The sequence below is a fragment of the Leuresthes tenuis genome, unplaced genomic scaffold (assembly GCF_036924035.1).
Source record: "Leuresthes tenuis unplaced genomic scaffold, fLeuTen1.0.hap1 SCAF_17, whole genome shotgun sequence".
NCBI classification, from domain to species: Eukaryota; Metazoa; Chordata; class Actinopteri; order Atheriniformes; family Atherinopsidae; genus Leuresthes; species Leuresthes tenuis.
Genome location: NW_027325371.1, coordinates 474785 through 493649, shown reverse-complemented (window position 1 = coordinate 493649; position 18865 = coordinate 474785). Strand labels below are relative to the sequence as shown.

The 18865-nt window shown below is 50.9% G+C and overlaps 1 protein-coding gene across 3 annotated transcripts; it reads right to left on the bottom strand.

Annotated features, from left to right (window-relative positions):
• Positions 1-1179: 1179 nt before the first annotated feature.
• LOC140273382 (suppressor of cytokine signaling 7-like) lies at positions 1180-17476 on the bottom strand. 3 transcript variants are annotated; one of them, XM_072368926.1, is made up of 10 exons: positions 15673-17476; positions 13774-13835; positions 13464-13568; positions 11275-11412; positions 9945-10084; positions 9707-9875; positions 9511-9639; positions 8386-8521; positions 7588-7737; positions 1180-2300 (listed from the first exon to the last, which is right to left on the bottom strand). In XM_072368926.1, the coding sequence occupies exons 1-9, from the start codon at positions 17211-17213 to the stop codon at positions 7608-7610; spliced, it is 2550 nt and encodes an 849-aa protein (XP_072225027.1). In that variant the 5' UTR covers positions 17214-17476; the 3' UTR covers positions 1180-2300; positions 7588-7607. The 3 variants fall into 3 exon arrangements, with proteins under 3 accessions (XP_072225027.1, XP_072225028.1, XP_072225029.1); XM_072368927.1 differs by lacking the exon at positions 13464-13568 and having other exon boundaries at positions 13729-13835; XM_072368928.1 differs by lacking the exon at positions 13464-13568 and having other exon boundaries at positions 1182-2300.
• Between the last annotated feature and the right edge of the window lie 1389 nt (positions 17477-18865).

The following is an 18865-nucleotide window of genomic DNA, read 5'->3' as shown; positions in this document are numbered from 1 at the left end:
CTCTTCTCCAGCTCTGAACCTCAGCCTCTTCTCCAGCTCTGAACCTCAGCCTCTTCTCCAGCTCTGAGCCTCAGCCTCTTCTCCAGCTCTGAACCTCAGCCTCTTCTCCAGCTGTGAACCTCAGCCTCTTCTCCAGCTCTGAGCCTCAGCCTCTTCTCCAGCTCTGAACCTCAGCCTCTTCTCCAGCTCTGAACCTCAGCCTCTTCTCCAGCTGTGAACCTCAGCCTCTTCTCCAGCTCTGAGCCTCAGCCTCTTCTCCAGCTGTGAACCTCAGCCTCTTCTCCAGCTCTGAGCCTCAGCCTCTTCTCCAGCTGTGAACCTCAGCCTCTTCTCCAGCTCTGAACCTCAGCCTCTTCTCCAGCTCTGAACCTCAGCCTCTTCTCCAGCTGTGAACCTCAGCCTCTTCTCCAGCTCTGAACCTCAGCCTCTTCTCCAGCTCTGAACCTCAGCCTCTTCTCCAGCTCTGAACCTCAGCCTCTTCTCCAGCTCTGAGCCTCAGCCTCTTCTCCAGCTCTGAACCTCAGCCTCTTCTCCAGCTGTGAACCTCAGCCTCTTCTCCAGCTCTGAGCCTCAGCCTCTTCTCCAGCTCTGAGCCTCAGCCTCTTCTCCAGCTCTGAACCTCAGCCTCTTCTCCAGCTGTGAACCTCAGCCTCTTCTCCAGCTGTGAGCCTCAGCCTCTTCTCCAGCTCTGAACCTCAGCCTCTTCTCCAGCTCTGAACCTCAGCCTCTTCTCCAGCTCTGAACCTCAGCCTCTTCTCCAGCTCTGAGCCTCAGCCTCTTCTCCAGCTCTGAACCTCAGCCTCTTCTCCAGCTCTGAGCCTCAGCCTCTTCTCCAGCTGTGAACCTCAGCCTCTTCTCCAGCTCTGAACCTCAGCCTCTTCTCCAGCTGTGAACCTCAGCCTCTTCTCCAGCTCTGAGCCTCAGCCTCTTCTCCAGCTCTGAGCCTCAGCCTCTTCTCCAGCTCTGAACCTCAGCCTCTTCTCCAGCTCTGAGCCTCAGCCTCTTCTCCAGCTCTGAACCTCAGCCTCTTCTCCAGCTCTGAACCTCAGCCTCTTCTCCAGCTCTGAGCCTCAGCCTCTTCTCCAGCTGTGAACCTCAGCCTCTTCTCCAGCTCTGAGCCTCAGCCTCTTCTCCAGCTGTGAACCTCAGCCTCTTCTCCAGCTCTGAACCTCAGCCTCTTCTCCAGCTCTGAACCTCAGCCTCTTCTCCAGCTGTGAACCTCAGCCTCTTCTCCAGCTCTGAGCCTCAGCCTCTTCTCCAGCTCTGAACCTCAGCCTCTTCTCCAGCTCTGAACCTCAGCCTCTTCTCCAGCTGTGAACCTCAGCCTCTTCTCCAGCTCTGAACCTCAGCCTCTTCTCCAGCTCTGAACCTCAGCCTCTTCTCCAGCTGTGAACCTCAGCCTCTTCTCCAGCTGTGAACCTCAGCCTCTTCTCCAGCTCTGAACCTCAGCCTCTTCTTCCCGAGGCTCCTCCACAGCGTGGAACCCAAACTGAACACAGACCTGAAGCTGAACCTCAGGCTCAACCCAAAACCCACAAAGAGATTCAGCGCTTTTTAATTCAAATAAATCCAGGATGAAAACAGCTGTTCTTAAAATCTACTGATGAATACTCATCGATCATTTGGCCCCGACAGAGAAGAAGCTCCAGATGTTCCAGTTTCTGGTTGGTTCAGTTCATTTGAGTCGGTTTTTCTTGGTGAATGACTGTAAAACTGATCTGATGAGCTGTCAGAATTAAAGCTAAAACATCAGAAACACATCTCACACAAAGATTTATCATCATGGTCAGAAGCACCCAAAGATTGGGATCATAAGGAGGAGCAGCTGATCTGAAAACTGATCGATAACCAGAGGCTTTACTCTCCGGTGGAATCACTGCCTCGGACTCAGCTAGAAGGAAGGTGGGCTTTGAGTTGAGATGCTGTTGCTCTGCTCTCCTACATTTGGGTGAACTCTGACCTCCAAACTTCTCCACAGTAAAACTACAAAGTGCCTCCAGCTGTAGGCAGGTTCTGGATCCCAGAGGCGACAGTTTCTGTCCTCGTTGAGATTTCGGCGCCTTCCCGACGGCGAAGTCCCGTTGGCTTCAGTCCAGCTGCTCAGTGATGACATCAAAAGAGAGGCGGAGTTTCCACATCCCCCGTCCCTCCCCCATCGACTCCACCTGAGGAGGGAGGATCATCTGAAACCCGCCTGGAAACAAGACTGAGCGGAGGGAGCTGATTGGCTGCAGTCTGTGAGTTCAGTTTCAATGTTTGAACGTCCATCAGTCAGTCCAGAAAACAAAGAAAGAAAAGAACTGCAGGAGAAGAAGAGAAGAGAAGAGTGAGTTAGTAATCGATCACAGTCATCAACGACAGATAAAGGATCAGTTCACAGTGAAACAACCAGTCAATCAGAGCCTCATGTATGGTTTAATGAACCGGCCTCCAGGGCCAGGGGCCCGAAGAGTGAGGGACACCTCAACCCGAAACTCTCAGGGAAGAACAAAGTAGGAGTGGCAAAAATATCTTTTCCATTTTCCATATCTGTAAATATCTATGAGATGATCCCACGATCAGCAGTTTGACAGATCGTCTTCGCGTTGTAATCCTTCACAATCTAATATCGTCATATCGCCCTCCCCATAACAAAACAACATAATTAACTATAGAGAGAGTCACATAAGAACTACGAAGACATGCAAAATGGTGTGAATGACCACATAAACATCCACAAAGAGACGTAAAACGTCCACAAAGAGACGTAAAACGTCCACAAAGAGACGTAAAACTTCCACAAAGAGACGTAAAACATCCACAAAGAGACGTAAAACGTCCACAAAGAGACGTAAAACATCCACAAAGAGACGTAAAACATCCACAAAGAGACGTAAAACATCCACAAAGAGACGTAAAACGTCCACAAAGAGACGTAAAACGTCCACAAAGAGACGTAAAACGTCCACAAAGAGACGTAAAACGTCCACAAAGAGACGTAAAACATCCACAAAGAGACGTAAAACATCCACAAAGAGACGTAAAACATCCACAAAGAGACGTAAAACACCCACAAAGAGACGTAAAACGTCCACAAAGAGACGTAAAACATCCACAAAGAGACGTAAAACATCCACAAAGAGACGTAAAACATCCACAAAGAGACGTAAAACGTCCACAAAGAGACGTAAAACATCCACAAAGAGACGTAAAACATCCACAAAGAGACGTAAAACTTCCACAAAGAGACGTAAAACTTCCACAAAGAGACGTAAAACATCCACAGAGAGACGTAAAACATACACAAAGAGACGTAAAACTTCCACAAAGAGACGTAAAACACCCACAAAGAGACGTAAAACGTCCACAAAGAGACGTAAAACGTCCACAAAGAGACGTAAAACGTCCACAAAGAGACGTAAAACATCCACAAAGAGACGTAAAACTTCCACAAAGAGACGTAAAACATCCACAAAGAGACGTAAAACATCCACAAAGAGACGTAAAACTTCCACAAAGAGACGTAAAACTTCCACAAAGAGACGTAAAACATCCACAGAGAGACGTAAAACATACACAAAGAGACGTAAAACTTCCACAAAGAGACGTAAAACACCCACAAAGAGACGTAAAACGTCCACAAAGAGACGTAAAACGTCCACAAAGAGACGTAAAACATCCACAAAGAGACGTAAAACTTCCACAAAGAGACGTAAAACGTCCACAGAGAGACGTAAAACATACACAAAGAGACGTAAAACTTCCACAAAGAGACGTAAAACGTCCACAAAGAGACGTAAAACATCCACAAAGAGACGTAAAACATCCACAAAGAGACGTAAAACTTCCAGAAAGAGACGTAAAACTTCCACAAAGAGACGTAAAACGTCCACAAAGAGACGTAAAACGTCCACAAAGAGACGTAAAACGTCCACAAAGAGACGTAAAACGTCCACAAAGAGACGTAAAACGTCAACAAAGAGATGTAAAACATCCACAAAGAGACGTAAAACATCCACAAAGAGACGTAAAACGTACACAAAGAGACGTAAAACATCCACAAAGAGACGTAAAACGTACACAAAGAGACGTAAAACGTACACAAAGAGACGTAAAACGTCCACAAAGAGACGTAAAACTTCCACAAAGAGACGTAAAACGTCCACAAAGAGACGTAAAACGTCCACAAAGAGACGTAAAACGTACACAAAGAGACGTAAAACATCCACAAAGAGACGTAAAACGTACACAAAGAGACGTAAAACGTCCACAAAGAGACGTAAAACGTCCACAAAGAGACGTAAAACTTCCACAAAGAGACGTAAAACGCCCACAAAGAGACGTAAAACGTCCACAAAGAGACGTAAAACGTCCACAAAGAGACGTAAAACGTACACAAAGAGACGTAAAACATCCACAAAGAGACGTAAAACGTACACAAAGAGACGTAAAACGTACACAAAGAGACGTAAAACGTCCACAAAGAGACGTAAAACTTCCACAAAGAGACGTAAAACGTCCACAAAGAGACGTAAAACGTCCACAAAGAGACGTAAAACATCCACAAAGAGACGTAAAACGTACACAAAGAGACGTAAAACGTCCACAAAGAGACGTAAAACGTCCACAAAGAGACGTAAAACTTCCACAAAGAGACGTAAAACGCCCACAAAGAGACGTAAAACGTCCACAAAGAGACGTAAAACGTCCACAAAGAGACGTAAAACGTCCACAAAGAGACGTAAAACGTACACAAAGAGACGTAAAACGTACACAAAGAGACGTAAAACGTACACAAAGAGACGTAAAACATCCACAAAGAGACGTAAAACATCCACAAAGAGACGTAAAACGTACACAAAGAGACGTAAAACGTACACAAAGAGACGTAAAACATCCACAAAGAGACGTAAAACATCCACAAAGAGACGTAAAACATCCACAAAGAGACGTAAAACGTACACAAAGAGACGTAAAACGTACACAAAGAGACGTAAAACGTCCACAAAGAGACGTAAAACTTCCACAAAGAGACGTAAAACGTCCACAAAGAGACGTAAAACGTCCACAAAGAGACGTAAAACGTCCACAAAGAGATGTAAAACATCCACAAAGAGACGTAAAACGTCCACAAAGAGACGTAAAACGTCCACAAAGAGACGTAAAACGTCCACAAAGAGACGTAAAACGTCCACAAAGAGACGTAAAACGTCCACAAAGAGACGTAAAACGTCCACAAAGAGACGTAAAACGTACACAAAGAGACGTAAAACGTCCACAAAGAGACGTAAAACTTCCACAAAGAGACGTAAAACTTCCACAAAGAGACGTAAAACATCCACAAAGAGACGTAAAACGTCCACAAAGAGACGTAAAACTTCCACAAAGAGACGTAAAACGTCCACAAAGAGACGTAAAACGTCCACAAAGAGACGTAAAACATCCACAAAGAGACGTAAAACATCCACAAAGAGACGTAAAACGTCCACAAAGAGACGTAAAACGTACACAAAGAGACGTAAAACATCCACAAAGAGACGTAAAACGTACACAAAGAGACGTAAAACGTACACAAAGAGACGTAAAACGTCCACAAAGAGACGTAAAACTTCCACAAAGAGACGTAAAACGTCCACAAAGAGACGTAAAACGTCCACAAAGAGACGTAAAACGTACACAAAGAGACGTAAAACATCCACAAAGAGACGTAAAACGTACACAAAGAGACGTAAAACGTCCACAAAGAGACGTAAAACGTCCACAAAGAGACGTAAAACTTCCACAAAGAGACGTAAAACGCCCACAAAGAGACGTAAAACGTCCACAAAGAGACGTAAAACGTCCACAAAGAGACGTAAAACGTACACAAAGAGACGTAAAACATCCACAAAGAGACGTAAAACGTACACAAAGAGACGTAAAACGTACACAAAGAGACGTAAAACGTCCACAAAGAGACGTAAAACTTCCACAAAGAGACGTAAAACGTCCACAAAGAGACGTAAAACGTCCACAAAGAGACGTAAAACATCCACAAAGAGACGTAAAACGTACACAAAGAGACGTAAAACGTCCACAAAGAGACGTAAAACGTCCACAAAGAGACGTAAAACTTCCACAAAGAGACGTAAAACGCCCACAAAGAGACGTAAAACGTCCACAAAGAGACGTAAAACGTCCACAAAGAGACGTAAAACGTCCACAAAGAGACGTAAAACGTACACAAAGAGACGTAAAACGTACACAAAGAGACGTAAAACGTACACAAAGAGACGTAAAACATCCACAAAGAGACGTAAAACATCCACAAAGAGACGTAAAACGTACACAAAGAGACGTAAAACGTACACAAAGAGACGTAAAACATCCACAAAGAGACGTAAAACATCCACAAAGAGACGTAAAACATCCACAAAGAGACGTAAAACGTACACAAAGAGACGTAAAACGTACACAAAGAGACGTAAAACGTCCACAAAGAGACGTAAAACTTCCACAAAGAGACGTAAAACGTCCACAAAGAGACGTAAAACGTCCACAAAGAGACGTAAAACGTCCACAAAGAGATGTAAAACATCCACAAAGAGACGTAAAACGTCCACAAAGAGACGTAAAACGTCCACAAAGAGACGTAAAACGTCCACAAAGAGACGTAAAACGTCCACAAAGAGACGTAAAACGTCCACAAAGAGACGTAAAACGTCCACAAAGAGACGTAAAACGTACACAAAGAGACGTAAAACGTCCACAAAGAGACGTAAAACTTCCACAAAGAGACGTAAAACTTCCACAAAGAGACGTAAAACATCCACAAAGAGACGTAAAACGTCCACAAAGAGACGTAAAACTTCCACAAAGAGACGTAAAACGTCCACAAAGAGACGTAAAACGTCCACAAAGAGACGTAAAACATCCACAAAGAGACGTAAAACATCCACAAAGAGACGTAAAACGTCCACAAAGAGACGTAAAACTTCCACAAAGAGACGTAAAACGTCCACAAAGAGACGTAAAACGTCCACAAAGAGACGTAAAACGTCCACAAAGAGACGTAAAACATACACAAAGAGACGTAAAACGTCCACAAAGAGACGTAAAACATCAACAAAGAGACGTAAAACGTCCACAAAGAGACGTAAAACTTCCACAAAGAGACGTAAAACTTCCACAAAGAGACGTAAAACGTCCACAAAGAGACGTAAAACGTCCACAGAGAGACGTAAAACGTCCACAAAGAGACGTAAAACTTCCACAAAGAGACGTAAAACGTCCACAAAGAGACGTAAAACGTCCACAAAGAGACGTAAAACATACACAAAGAGACGTAAAACGTCCACAAAGAGACGTAAAACATCAACAAAGAGACGTAAAACGTCCACAAAGAGACGTAAAACGTCAACAAAGAGACGTAAAACATCCACAAAGAGACGTAAAACGTCCACAAAGATGGATAAAACAAGAACTAAAGAGACACAAAATGACAAACAGCCACTGAAAGACACACACTATCAAACAGAGATTAAAAACCACACCAGGATTCTCTTCACTCTTCATCTCAGCTGACTCTGAACTCTGAGGCTTTGTGTCTAACTGAGGCTGTAAACTCACACTGCCTCTGGGCTCCAGTGCTACGTCTGGGACTCCACCCCCGGCTGGCCGCCCTGCTCCAGGCCTCGCTCCTTCAGCTCCGGCAGCGTTGGGCTGACCTCCTCCTCTGGGTCGTAGTAATAAAACTTCCTCAGGTAGGCGATCAGAGGCCTGAAGGAAAGAGCAGCCTTTAACTGTTGGTTAGGGGGAAACAGCTGATGGGATTCACAGGGTTACACTCAGGGCCAATGAGGAGCTGAGTCGGTCACAGTGTTTACTCCCTGTTTTCTGTGGTTTCAGAACTAAAACCTGCTCAGGCAGCTCCTGGGATTCTGAAGAGCAAACCCAGTTTTAGCTTAAGGTTTCTCACCAGTTGAGTATCAGGTGTGAAGGAGACATATCATCAGTACTGGGATACTAACTCAGTCTCTGAAGATACAGAAGCTTGATTTTGCTTTTATAAAAACAAATTTTAACTCTGAAAGTATGCTGAGCAGGATTAAAAGCTGACAGAGGGGTTTGTCAGGTGGAGATGCAGTACTATATCATCAGCATAAGATGGATTTTAGGGCTTATAAGTATGAGCAGTGGCCCCTGGATTGAGCCCTGAGGAACACCCTTGGGAATCTGAGGTAACTGGAAGTGCTTCTTTCAGTGTGTTCAGACATGAATGAGTATTTATTTCAGTATTTCATGATGTATGTCATGAGTCCCTTCAATAACCAGGGACCTGCTCCATGCGACTGTAGTTTTCTGAAACCTGACCGATACTCTGACGAAATGCTGCCCGAAGGTGTGCGAGTCGGAGCAGGTACGTACGTGGGCAGCGGCAGCTCCTGGATGTGGTCTATCCGGACCAGCTGTCGGATGCAGAAGCGACACAGGTGCTGCAGAGACTTCACGCTGCTGAACCTGGACACCGGGTACAGCAGCTGGACCGGGGTTGGCGGCAGACCTGAACACAGTCACACGGAGTTATGACAGAAAGTCGGCACACCTGTGCTGCTGCTCACTGAAAACCCCTCCAGGATAACCTGAGTGGACGTATTGAGCGTTTCTAATGGTTCTGAATGTCTGCACCCACCCCACCGTGGTGGATACTCAACATATGTTAGTCACTATGCTCTTTCAATAATTCTCCCACCACTTGTGTATTTATTTATAATCTTGTCGAATTACAATCTAATTATTGGTATTAAGATTAGTTTGTTTGATATTTGATGTGACTTAAAAGTCCCAGAAAGGAGGGAATGCTGTATTAGTCTGATCTAAGTAGATACTGAGCACATTTTAAGGAAGTTACTCATTTTATTTCCATAATTAAGTAATATTTAAATATTGCACATGTATTATGAAAATACAACCACACCGAGTGGATTGTGAAAAAATCTACTGACACACAAAAGAGTTTTTAAAAAAAAAATGTAATTGGTTTTGTCCCCAAAAATGATAAAAAACGAGTTTGAGAACAGCTTAGAACTTCCTGGTACCAGAACCAATCAGGGAGAGGTATTGAGTGTGATCCAACTGTTGCTGGGCAGAAGAGGGTTTCTTTTAAGAAAAGGCGGGGCTTAACCAGACATTGAGAAACTGATCTTCCAGGGTCACCATTCTTCAGAAGGTTAGAATGTTCTTTCTTTACTTCAGAGAAAACAAGTTTTCAGTCATGCAAAGATGTTTTATTTCTAAATATCTTCATTGGAGTTGCTGCTGTATGTCTGAGTTGAGGAATAAACGGCGTCGGTCATATCAGTAAAGTAGCGTTTTCCCAGAAAACCTGGAAAGGCCCGAAGCTCAGCATGAAAAATCCAGATTAGCGTTTATCTTCTGGTGGTTTGACGTATCACTACCAGGTTACTCCTAAATGTTTTAAAATGTAACGGGTGAGTCCCTGCAGGCAGGCGGCGCTGAGGGGACCGTGCGAGCCGATTGGCCGGTGCATACCTGGGACCCGGGAGCGCAGGAAATAGAGGAACTTTCCATTCTTGGAGTGCATGATGGCTCTCTCAATGAACTCCACCACAGAGTGACAGCGGTCCTCGAACTTTGGGTGGCACCACAGGCTGAAGGTCCCTGCAGACACACAACGGCGTGAGCGTGTGGCGCCGGCGGCCGGGCGGCGGCCGGGCGCGTTGCTTACCTCTGTAGTGCTCCATGCGGGTGTGGTGCGTGACGCCCTGCGACCTGAAGCTCAGACTCAGGATGTAGCGCGGATCCGAACTGTCCCGGACCAGAAAGGAGCCGTCAGGCTTCCCCTTCAGCTTCATCTCGGCGTCCTCCCAGTTCATCGGGCCCCAGTACCAGCCGCACTGCAAACAAGCAACGGTTAGCTCTGCCCCGAACAACCGCCGGCACAACCCGAGACCAAGGGGCCCCACCTTCTCCAGCTCCCTGAGGCTGGTGGCGAAGCTGCCGGCGTCGGGTCGACTGAGCGGGCACCGCGGGGCCAGCCGGGGCGCAAGGTGCTGCCCATCGGGCCGCAGAGGGACCGGTCGGGGTAAACCTCGCAGGAAGGTGTCTGTCCAGCATGCAGGAGAGATGGGTTAGAGCTGGGCCCTCAGGGGCCACCAGGGGCCACCAGGGGCCACCAGGGGCCACCAGGGGCCCTCAGGAGCCACCAGGGGCCCTCAGGGGCCCTCAGGGGCCACCAGGGGCCACCAGGGGCCCTCAGGAGCCCTCAGGGGCCACCAGGGGCCCTCAGGGGCCCTCAGGGGCCCTCAGGGGTCACCAAGGGGCCACCAGGGGCCCTCAGGAGCCCTCAGGGGCCACCAGGGGCCCTCAGGGGCCCTCAGGGGCCACCAAGGGGCCACCAGGGGCCACCAGGGGCCCTCAGGGGCCCTCAGGAGCCCTCAGGAGCCCTCAGGAGCCCTCAGGGGCCACCAGGGGCCACCAGGGGCCCTCAGGAGCCCTCAGGAGCCCTCAGGGGCCCTCAGGGGCCACCCGTTCAGCTTCAGATTCATACAAAGCAGAAGTAATTACAAAGTTTAACGGTTGAGAAAAAGGACAGAAATAAAAGACAGATACTGAGCAGAACCACGGCGGGTCGGTGAGTGAACCCCGACCTCTGAAGCTCACCGATAACCTCAAAGCTTCATCAACGTAAAAATCTCCACATAAAACACGGAGCTGGGGGAAATTATTGGCCGACCAGCTCATCTTCTGGGTCTCAGCTTCCCCTGAAAGTCGCTCGTCTTTATTTATTCGGACCTGCTGCTACGCCATGAAATATGAAGGAAAAGACTTCCAGATCGGATCATGACAGTAGCTCAGGTCACATGACTACATCAGTATGGGGTCATTTATCTCTCCCTAACCGTACACCTGACCCTGGCCTCTTTATGGCCCACAAGATCAGAACCGATCCTAGTCTGGATGTTGGACTCAGGAAGAGGTTCTATGGTGGTGCTGTTTAAAGGATGAGGAACAGTCTGTGTTCAGCACAGAGGAAGCAGTGGTTCTGATGCCTGTACCGAGCTCCTGAGTTTACAGTAGAAGCTAGAAATCAAGAATCCAGTTCTGGTCTGTTTATCTATCAAAGATCAGAAGATCAGAACCGATCCTAGTCTGGATGTTGGACTCAGGTTCTATGCTGGTGCTGACTGAGACCTCTGAAGCTGACCCAGTAGAACCTGAGGCCTTTAAAGTCCTGCAGAGCCTCAAAGCTGCTGGGATCAGCATGATCAGGTTATCGATCTGTGAGTGAGTTACCGTTGAGGCTCAGGCTGTGCTGGATGGTGCTGAGGGAGGGGGGCAGGGCCAGCGGTCGGGGGGGCAGAGACTGCATCGAAGCTCCAACGCTGCGCTCCATGAAGGGACCCTGCTGCTGAGGAGGACCCCCAAAATCATCTGCAGGTCAACAGAGAAACACACCTGAAACAGGTGCAGTCTGATGATGCTGAAACTGTCCGATTCAATCAGTGGTGATGGTTCAGATTCTCCGCTAGCTTCCTTCTGTTCTCCGCTAGCTTCCTTCTGTTCTCCGCTAGCTTCCTTCTGTCCTATGCTAGCTTCCTTCTGTTCTCTGCTAGCTTCCTTCTGTTCTCTGCTAGCTTCCTTCTGTTCTACGCTAGCATCCTTCTGTCCTATGCTAGCTTCCTTCTGTCCTATGCTAGCTTCCTTCTGTTCTCTGCTAGCTTCCTTCTGTTCTCTGCTAGCTTCCTTCTGTTACCTGCTAGCTTCCTTCTGTTCTCAGCTAGCTTCCTTCTGTCCTCTGCTAGCTTCCTTCTGTTCTCTGTTAGCTTCCTTCTGTTCTCTGTTAGCTTCCTTCTGTTCTCTGTTAGCTTCCTTCTGTTCTCTGCTAGCTTCCTTCTGTCCTATGCTAGTTTCCTTCTGTCCTCTGCTAGCTTCCTTCTGTTCTCCGCTAGCATCCTTCTGTCCTATGCTAGCTTCCTTCTGTTCTCTGCTAGCTTCCTTCTGTTCTCTGCTAGCTTCCTTCTGTTCTACGCTAGCATCCTTCTGTCCTATGCTAGCTTCCTTCTGTCCTATGCTAGCTTCCTTCTGTTCTCTGCTAGCTTCCTTCTGTTCTCTGCTAGCTTCCTTCTGTTACCTGCTAGCTTCCTTCTGTTCTCAGCTAGCTTCCTTCTGTCCTCTGCTAGCTTCCTTCTGTTCTCTGTTAGCTTCCTTCTGTTCTCTGCTAGCTTCCTTCTGTCCTATGCTAGTTTCCTTCTGTCCTCTGCTAGCTTCCTTCTGTTCTCAGCTAGCTTCCTTCTGTTCTACGCTAGCATCCTTCTGTCCTATGCTAGCTTCCTTCTGTCCTATGCTAGCTTCCTTCTGTTCTCTGCTAGCTTCCTTCTGTTCTGTTAGCTTCCTTCTGTTCTACGCTAGCATCCTTCTGTCCTATGCTAGCTTCCTTCTGTCCTATGCTAGCTTCCTTCTGTTCTCTGCTAGCTTCCTTCTGTTACCTGCTAGCTTCCTTCTGTTCTCAGCTAGCTTCCTTCTGTCCTCTGCTAGCTTCCTTCTGTTCTCTGTTAGCTTCCTTCTGTTCTCTGCTAGCTTCCTTCTGTCCTATGCTAGTTTCCTTCTGTCCTCTGCTAGCTTCCTTCGGTTCTCAGCTAGCTTCCTTCTGTCCTCTGCTAGCTTCCTTCTGTTCTCTGTTAGCTTACTTCTGTTCTCTGCTAGCTTCCTTCTGTCCTATGCTAGCTTCCTTCTGTCCTCTGCTAGCTTCCTTCTGTTCTCTGCTAGCTTCCTTCTGTCCTCTGCTAGCTTCCTTCTGTTCTCTGCTAGCTTCCTTCTGTTCTCTGTTAGCTTCCTTCTGTTCTCTGCTAGCTTCCTTCTGTCCTATGCTAGTTTCCTTCTGTCCTCTGCTAGCTTCCTTCGGTTCTCAGCTAGCTTCCTTCTGTCCTCTGCTAGCTTCCTTCTGTTCTCTGCTAGCTTCCTTCTGTTCCCTGCTAGCATCCTTCTGTTCCCTGCTAGCTTCCTTCTGTTCTCTGCTAGCATCCTTCTGTTCCCTGCTAGCATCCTTCTGTTCCCTGCTAGCTTCCTTCTGTTCTCCCTCAAATACATTCTGTTTTTTCCTCTGGTTTCCTTCACACCACAGGCAGAACCATCCGCCAGCTTCTTTTTAAATGGACGACATTTCACCAACATTCACAACTTTTCTTTTTTGGTCCCTTTTGAGCTCTCCTCTCATGCCTTTAAAGCTAATGCTATCAGAGAAAAGGCCCTGGGGCCATGTTGGCCCTCAGAGAGGCAGGTTAAGAGGCAGCTTCCTGACTCAGACTCTGTCAGGAACACAGAAACAGGAACAGCTTCAGTAGGCGTTTAAAAAGGGTCCAGATCCACTGAGGATCAGAACCGGACCCAGATCTAATAAAACCCAGTAGAGTTCTTCCTGGGAGCAGAGAGGACAGAACGGAAAGCAGCAGCAGAAGAAGAGAAAGAGGAAGTAAAGAAAGTACCGAGTAGACTGAGGCTCCGTCTGGGTGGGGGAGGGGGCGTGGGGGGGTGAAGAGAGCCCCCCCCCCTGCGAGAAATGTCCACATCGAGCAGAGAAACCGTCTCACCTGGACAGAGAGGAAGGGGGTTAGAGGCAGGGTGGAAAGGTTAGTGAGCAGCAGCAGGAGGAGGAGGAGCTGGAGAGGTCTTCATCGCTCAGAGACAGCTGATGGCGATGATGATGATGCCTTCATCATCAGCTCATGGTGGTCAGGGAGCACGCCTCACCTGGTCGTGCACACTCACACACACACACCTGTGCATGTGACTCACCGGTGAAAGCAGGAGTGAACGGCACCGGAGAGAAGGCACTGGGGGGCCTGGACACCTGCAGCCTGGAGACAGAGCAGAGCACAAGTCCCCATCAGCGTTACCACGGTTACCAGCACTGAGACAGCCAGAGCACAAGTCCCCATCAGCGTTACCACGGTTACCAGCACTGAGACAGAGCAGAGCACAAGTCCCCATCAGCGTTACCACGGTTACCAGCACTGAGACAGAGCAGAGCACAAGTCCCCATCAGCGTTACCACGGTTACCAGCACTGAGACAGCCAGAGCACAAGTCCCCATCAGCGTTACCACGGTTACCAGCACTGAGACAGCCAGAGCACAAGTCCCCATCAGCGTTACCACGGTTACCAGCACTGAGACAGCCAGAGCACAAGTCCCCATCAGCGTTACCACGGTTACCAGCACTGAGACAGCCAGAGCACAAGTCCCCATCAGCGTTACCACGGTTACCAGCACTGAGACAGAGCAGAGCACAAGTCCCCATCAGCGTTACCACGGTTACCAGCACTGAGACAGCCAGAGCACAAGTCCCCATCAGCGTTACCACGGTTACCAGCACTGAGACAGCCAGAGCACAAGTCCCCATCAGCGTTACCACGGTTACCAGCACTGAGACAGCCAGAGCACAAGTCCCCATCAGCGTTACCACGGTTACCAGCACTGAGACAGAGCAGAGCACAAGTCCCCATCAGCGTTACCACGGTTACCAGCACTGTGACATCACAACCTCACCTGACTCACACCTGAGCGCCCCTACCCCCAAATCCCAGTTATAAGCCACACCCCCTGCTTTGCATCCAGGAAGTTAAACAGAAATAAAGAGGAGGATAAAGGATGAAGAATAAAAACTCTTTAATGTCAGCAGCTTGTTCATTTTTATATTTCTGTATTTATTTCAGATTCTGGCAGTTTCTCCACAGCTTTGTGCTGCAAAGGGAACTCTGATCATCATGAAATGAACCCACAGAGAACCCAGAGAGCACCCTGATCAGACAGCTAGCTTAGCTTCAGCACAGTTAGCCGGTTAGCTCGCTGCTGTCTGAGTTCATTTAGAGTTAAACTCTAACAGAACATCAGCAACACTCCATGGAGTTTAAGGTCAACAGGTCTGAGCTGAGGGTTCGAAGGAGCTCAGAGTGACAGAGAGAGACCTGCCCCCCCCTAAGAGGTCCTACCACAGACCTACCCCCACCTGAGAGGTCCTACTACAAACCTGCCCCCCCCTAAGAGGTCCTACCACAGACCTACCCCCACCTGAGAGGTCCTACTACAAACCAGCCCCCCCTGAGAGGTCCTACTACAGACCTGCCCCCACCTGAGAGGTCCTACCACAGACCTGACCCCCCCCCTGAGAGCTCCTACCACAGACCTACCCCCACCTGAGAGGTCCTACTACAGACCTGCCCCCCCCCTAAGAAGTCCTACCACAGACCTGCCCCCCCTGAGAGGTCCTACCATAGATCTGCCCCCCCTGAGAGGTCCTACCATAGATCTGCCCCCCACAGACCTGCCCCCACCTGAGAGGTCCTACCACAGACCTGACCCCCCCCCTGAGAGCTCCTACCACAGACCTACCCCCACCTGAGAGGTCCTACCACAGACCTGCCCCCCCCCATAGACCTGCCCCCCCCTGAGAGGTCCTACCACAGACCTCCCCCCCACAGACCTGCCCCCCCCCCCCCCACAGACCTGCCCCCCCCCCACAGACCTGCCCCTAACCCCTAACCCAAAGCGCACATTTCCCTCCAAACTGACTCTGAGCTGCAGCCAATAATCAATAAGTTCATCATCAGAGATTCAATCAGAACCAACACCAGACGGGCCGATCAGTGAGGGACCCGGTAATCAATCAGCTGATTGATCGCAGCAGGAGTTCTTACCTGCTGTCCTGGTCCGCCGTGCTGCAGCTGGACCCCCAGACGTCCAGCAGGCTCCCCCCCGATGAGGTGGAGGACGCCAGGGACGGCCTCTTGTCCAGCAGCCCCCCCGACCCGCCGCTGGAGCTCTTGGTTCTGAAAAGCTTGCTGAGCCGGACCTTCAGGGAACCCCCTTTCTTTGACTTCCCCCGGGACTTCCTGCCCCCCCCCTCGCCCTCCAGGACCACCAGGGGGGAGGCCGACCCGCCCGCCCCCCCCGAGGCCACGCCCAGTTTGGGTGTGGCGGCGCGGCTCTGCGGCTGGGAGCGGGACTGGTGCTGCGGGCGGGGGCCCGGGTCAGAGAGCGGGTCGGGGGCCTGCGGCTGGACCGGGGGGTGCGGGCAGGCTGTGGGGGGGCATGGGTCCACGCAGGGGGGCAGGGTTACCGTGGCGCCCAGGACCCCCGCCTCCTCAGCCAGGCGGTGCACCTGCTGCATCAGGCCGCTCAGAGTCCCCGCCCCCACAGGGGCCCCCACCTGCTCTCCCTTCTCTGTGCCCCCCCCGCCCCGCCCCAGCCCGCCCACCTCCTCAGAACCCAGACCCTCCAGAACCAGCAGGGCGTCGCTGGTCTCGCTGGGGTCCTCGCCGGGCCCCCCCGCCCCTGAGGCCAGGACGCTGTGGCAGGAGCAGCGAGGGAGGGGCAGCATCACATCCTCCCCCCCTCCCTCCCCCACCTCACCCAGCTGCCCCAGCCTCTGGGCCAGAACCAGAACCGGGTCCTCCCCCCCAGAGGAGCAGTTCTTCCTGGGCTCCAGCAGTCCCAGGCGCAGCGCTTGGTCCAGCAGGCCCGGGGGCCACTGAGCAAGGCGGTGTCTGTGGCACAGAACCGAGCCGGGCCCAGAGTCCAGGGCCGGGACCGGCTGAGGGTTCTGGGACCCGTCAGAACCCTTGGACAGTCGGAGGACCGTCTGCCACTGCAGGTTCTCCTCTGCAGACGGGATGCAGTTCTGGTCCTTCCCCCCTCCAGGCCCGGCTGTGATCCCCGAACCTGAACCCGGGTCCAGCTGCTGTTTCTCCGCCTCCTCCTGAAGGAACCCCGGCGGCGGCTGCTCCAGCCCGCACTCCAGGATGCGGTCCCCGGACCGCAGCAGGTTCTGAAACACCATCAGCTGCGCCCTGGAGCCGTGCCCTCCTGAGCCGTGCGCGTGCGGCACCGGGAAGTCCACAAACCGCTGCGCTGCTACGGCGAAGTCCTCCGGCGGCGGAGGGGACAGCGGCGCCTCGGAGCCCGGCGGGGCCTGCGTCAACGCGAGCCCGCCGTCCAGCTCGCCTTTTCCGGGGAGCGGCGAGCTGTAGTGCGGGGATGCAGAGCCGAGGCCCGCCGAGGGGCCGCTGGGGTCCAGCTCAAACCCGCCGCCCCGGTGTCCCAGCGCGGCTTTGACAGGCCCGAACCCGCCGCCTCCGGAAATCAGGGTGTCGGGCTCCTCCAGCCGGTCGTACTCTGCCGCGGACACGAGCCGCATCAGGACGAAGTCCGGAGACATTTCTTGCTGCGCGTCACTCATGGCGGCGGGCTAACGTTAGCTGCTCTTACATAACAGCTGCTGCATCTCCCCGCCGAGCTACCCGGCCAGCCCGCCGGACCTCCTGGCCGCTGCCATGTCGAGTCCGGACCGGTTCGAGACGGTGACGGCTCCGCTAAACGACGTCAAAACAGGAAGAGTCATGAGAAAACCCGCCCGGTGCCGCCGCTCCGTACCGTTAGCCGTTAGCCTCCTACCGACTCATCCTCCGGTCAGACAACATGGATGTGAGGAGGCGGCGGCGGCTGCGCAGGCGGCGGCTGCGCAGGCGGCATCAGTGATCGATCAGCGCCGATTGATCCGCGATCAGCCCACTTTCTGACGGTTTTATTGTTTATTTAAACACATAAAAGCCACAAACCTCAGAAAATAATGAAAATAGTTGATAAAAATATAATTTATTCAGTTTTTCAGCAACAAACCTCTGAATCTGTCATCAGATTATATCATAAATCAATAAATCTTTTATTCAGCCTCAGAAGTTCTGATTGATCAGATCTTTAACCGTTTGGTTTTAATTTGATCCAAACATCTGGATTCAGAGGAAATAACTTTTCTGTTAAATGTTGAAATATTTCATCTTTATTTTCAGTGTCTTAATTCTGCAGTTGGACCAGAACTCGGTTCTGGATGAACCCTGCAGCAGCCAGTGGACCAGAAGCAGCACTCTGGGTTCTGGATGGGTTCTGGATGGGTCCACAGCGGGTCAAACCTGACACCATCACAGAGGAACCGATTTACTTTGTTCCAGGATAAACTGGGTCAGATTCTGCTTTGTTCCAGGATAAACCGGGTCACAACCGGGTCAGATTCTGTGCACAGGCCGGCCATGAGAAGATGGAGGAGAGAAGTCAACTTTAATCAGAACCAGCAGAACACGAACACTAAAGTATTTTAAAGAATCTTCACTCTGAGCAGAATAATTCTGACCCGGTTGACCCAGATTGTGAACTGCCTGCTGCTCAGAACGTTCATCTATGGAGGCAGGTTCTGGTTTGGTTGGGAGCTTCCTGTCCTTAAAGCTCAGCTCCCCCCTGGTTCTGTTGCTTTAGGCTCCGCCCACTCCGCTGCTCTCGGGTCAGCGGATCGGTTTCATCAGAACCGCAGAGGCTTCGGTACAATTTAAACTTTATTAGTTCACTAAAGCTGGAAAAGATTCACATGGACAGGAGGCCACGCCGCTTTCAGCCCGGGCCAAACCGGGTCAAACTGGGTCAAACCGGACTGAAAACGACGGGATCCAGTCTGGGATGGCGCTCGCTCACAGCTGTGTGATGTCACACGAGGCGCCGGCCCAGCTGCTGCTGCCAGGCTGTGAAGTGGGTCAGAAAACAGACGAAAAGGTTCTGTGGCGGCCGGAGTTCAGCAGAGTCCAGACCTGGACCGGGCCAGACGGGTTTGGACCCACCTGGCCCGGTCCGATCCGGTCTGGACCCGCCTGGCCAAATCCGGACGGACCGGACCAGGCGGGTCCAGACCGACCCAGACAGGACCGGGCCGGGCCGGGCCGAGCGGGTCCAGACCGAACCGGACCGAGCGGGTCCAGACCCGGTCCAGAGTCGGACCGGACCGAGCGGGTCCAAACCGGGTGAGTCCAGACCAGACCGGGCCGGACCGGATCGGACCGGGCCGAG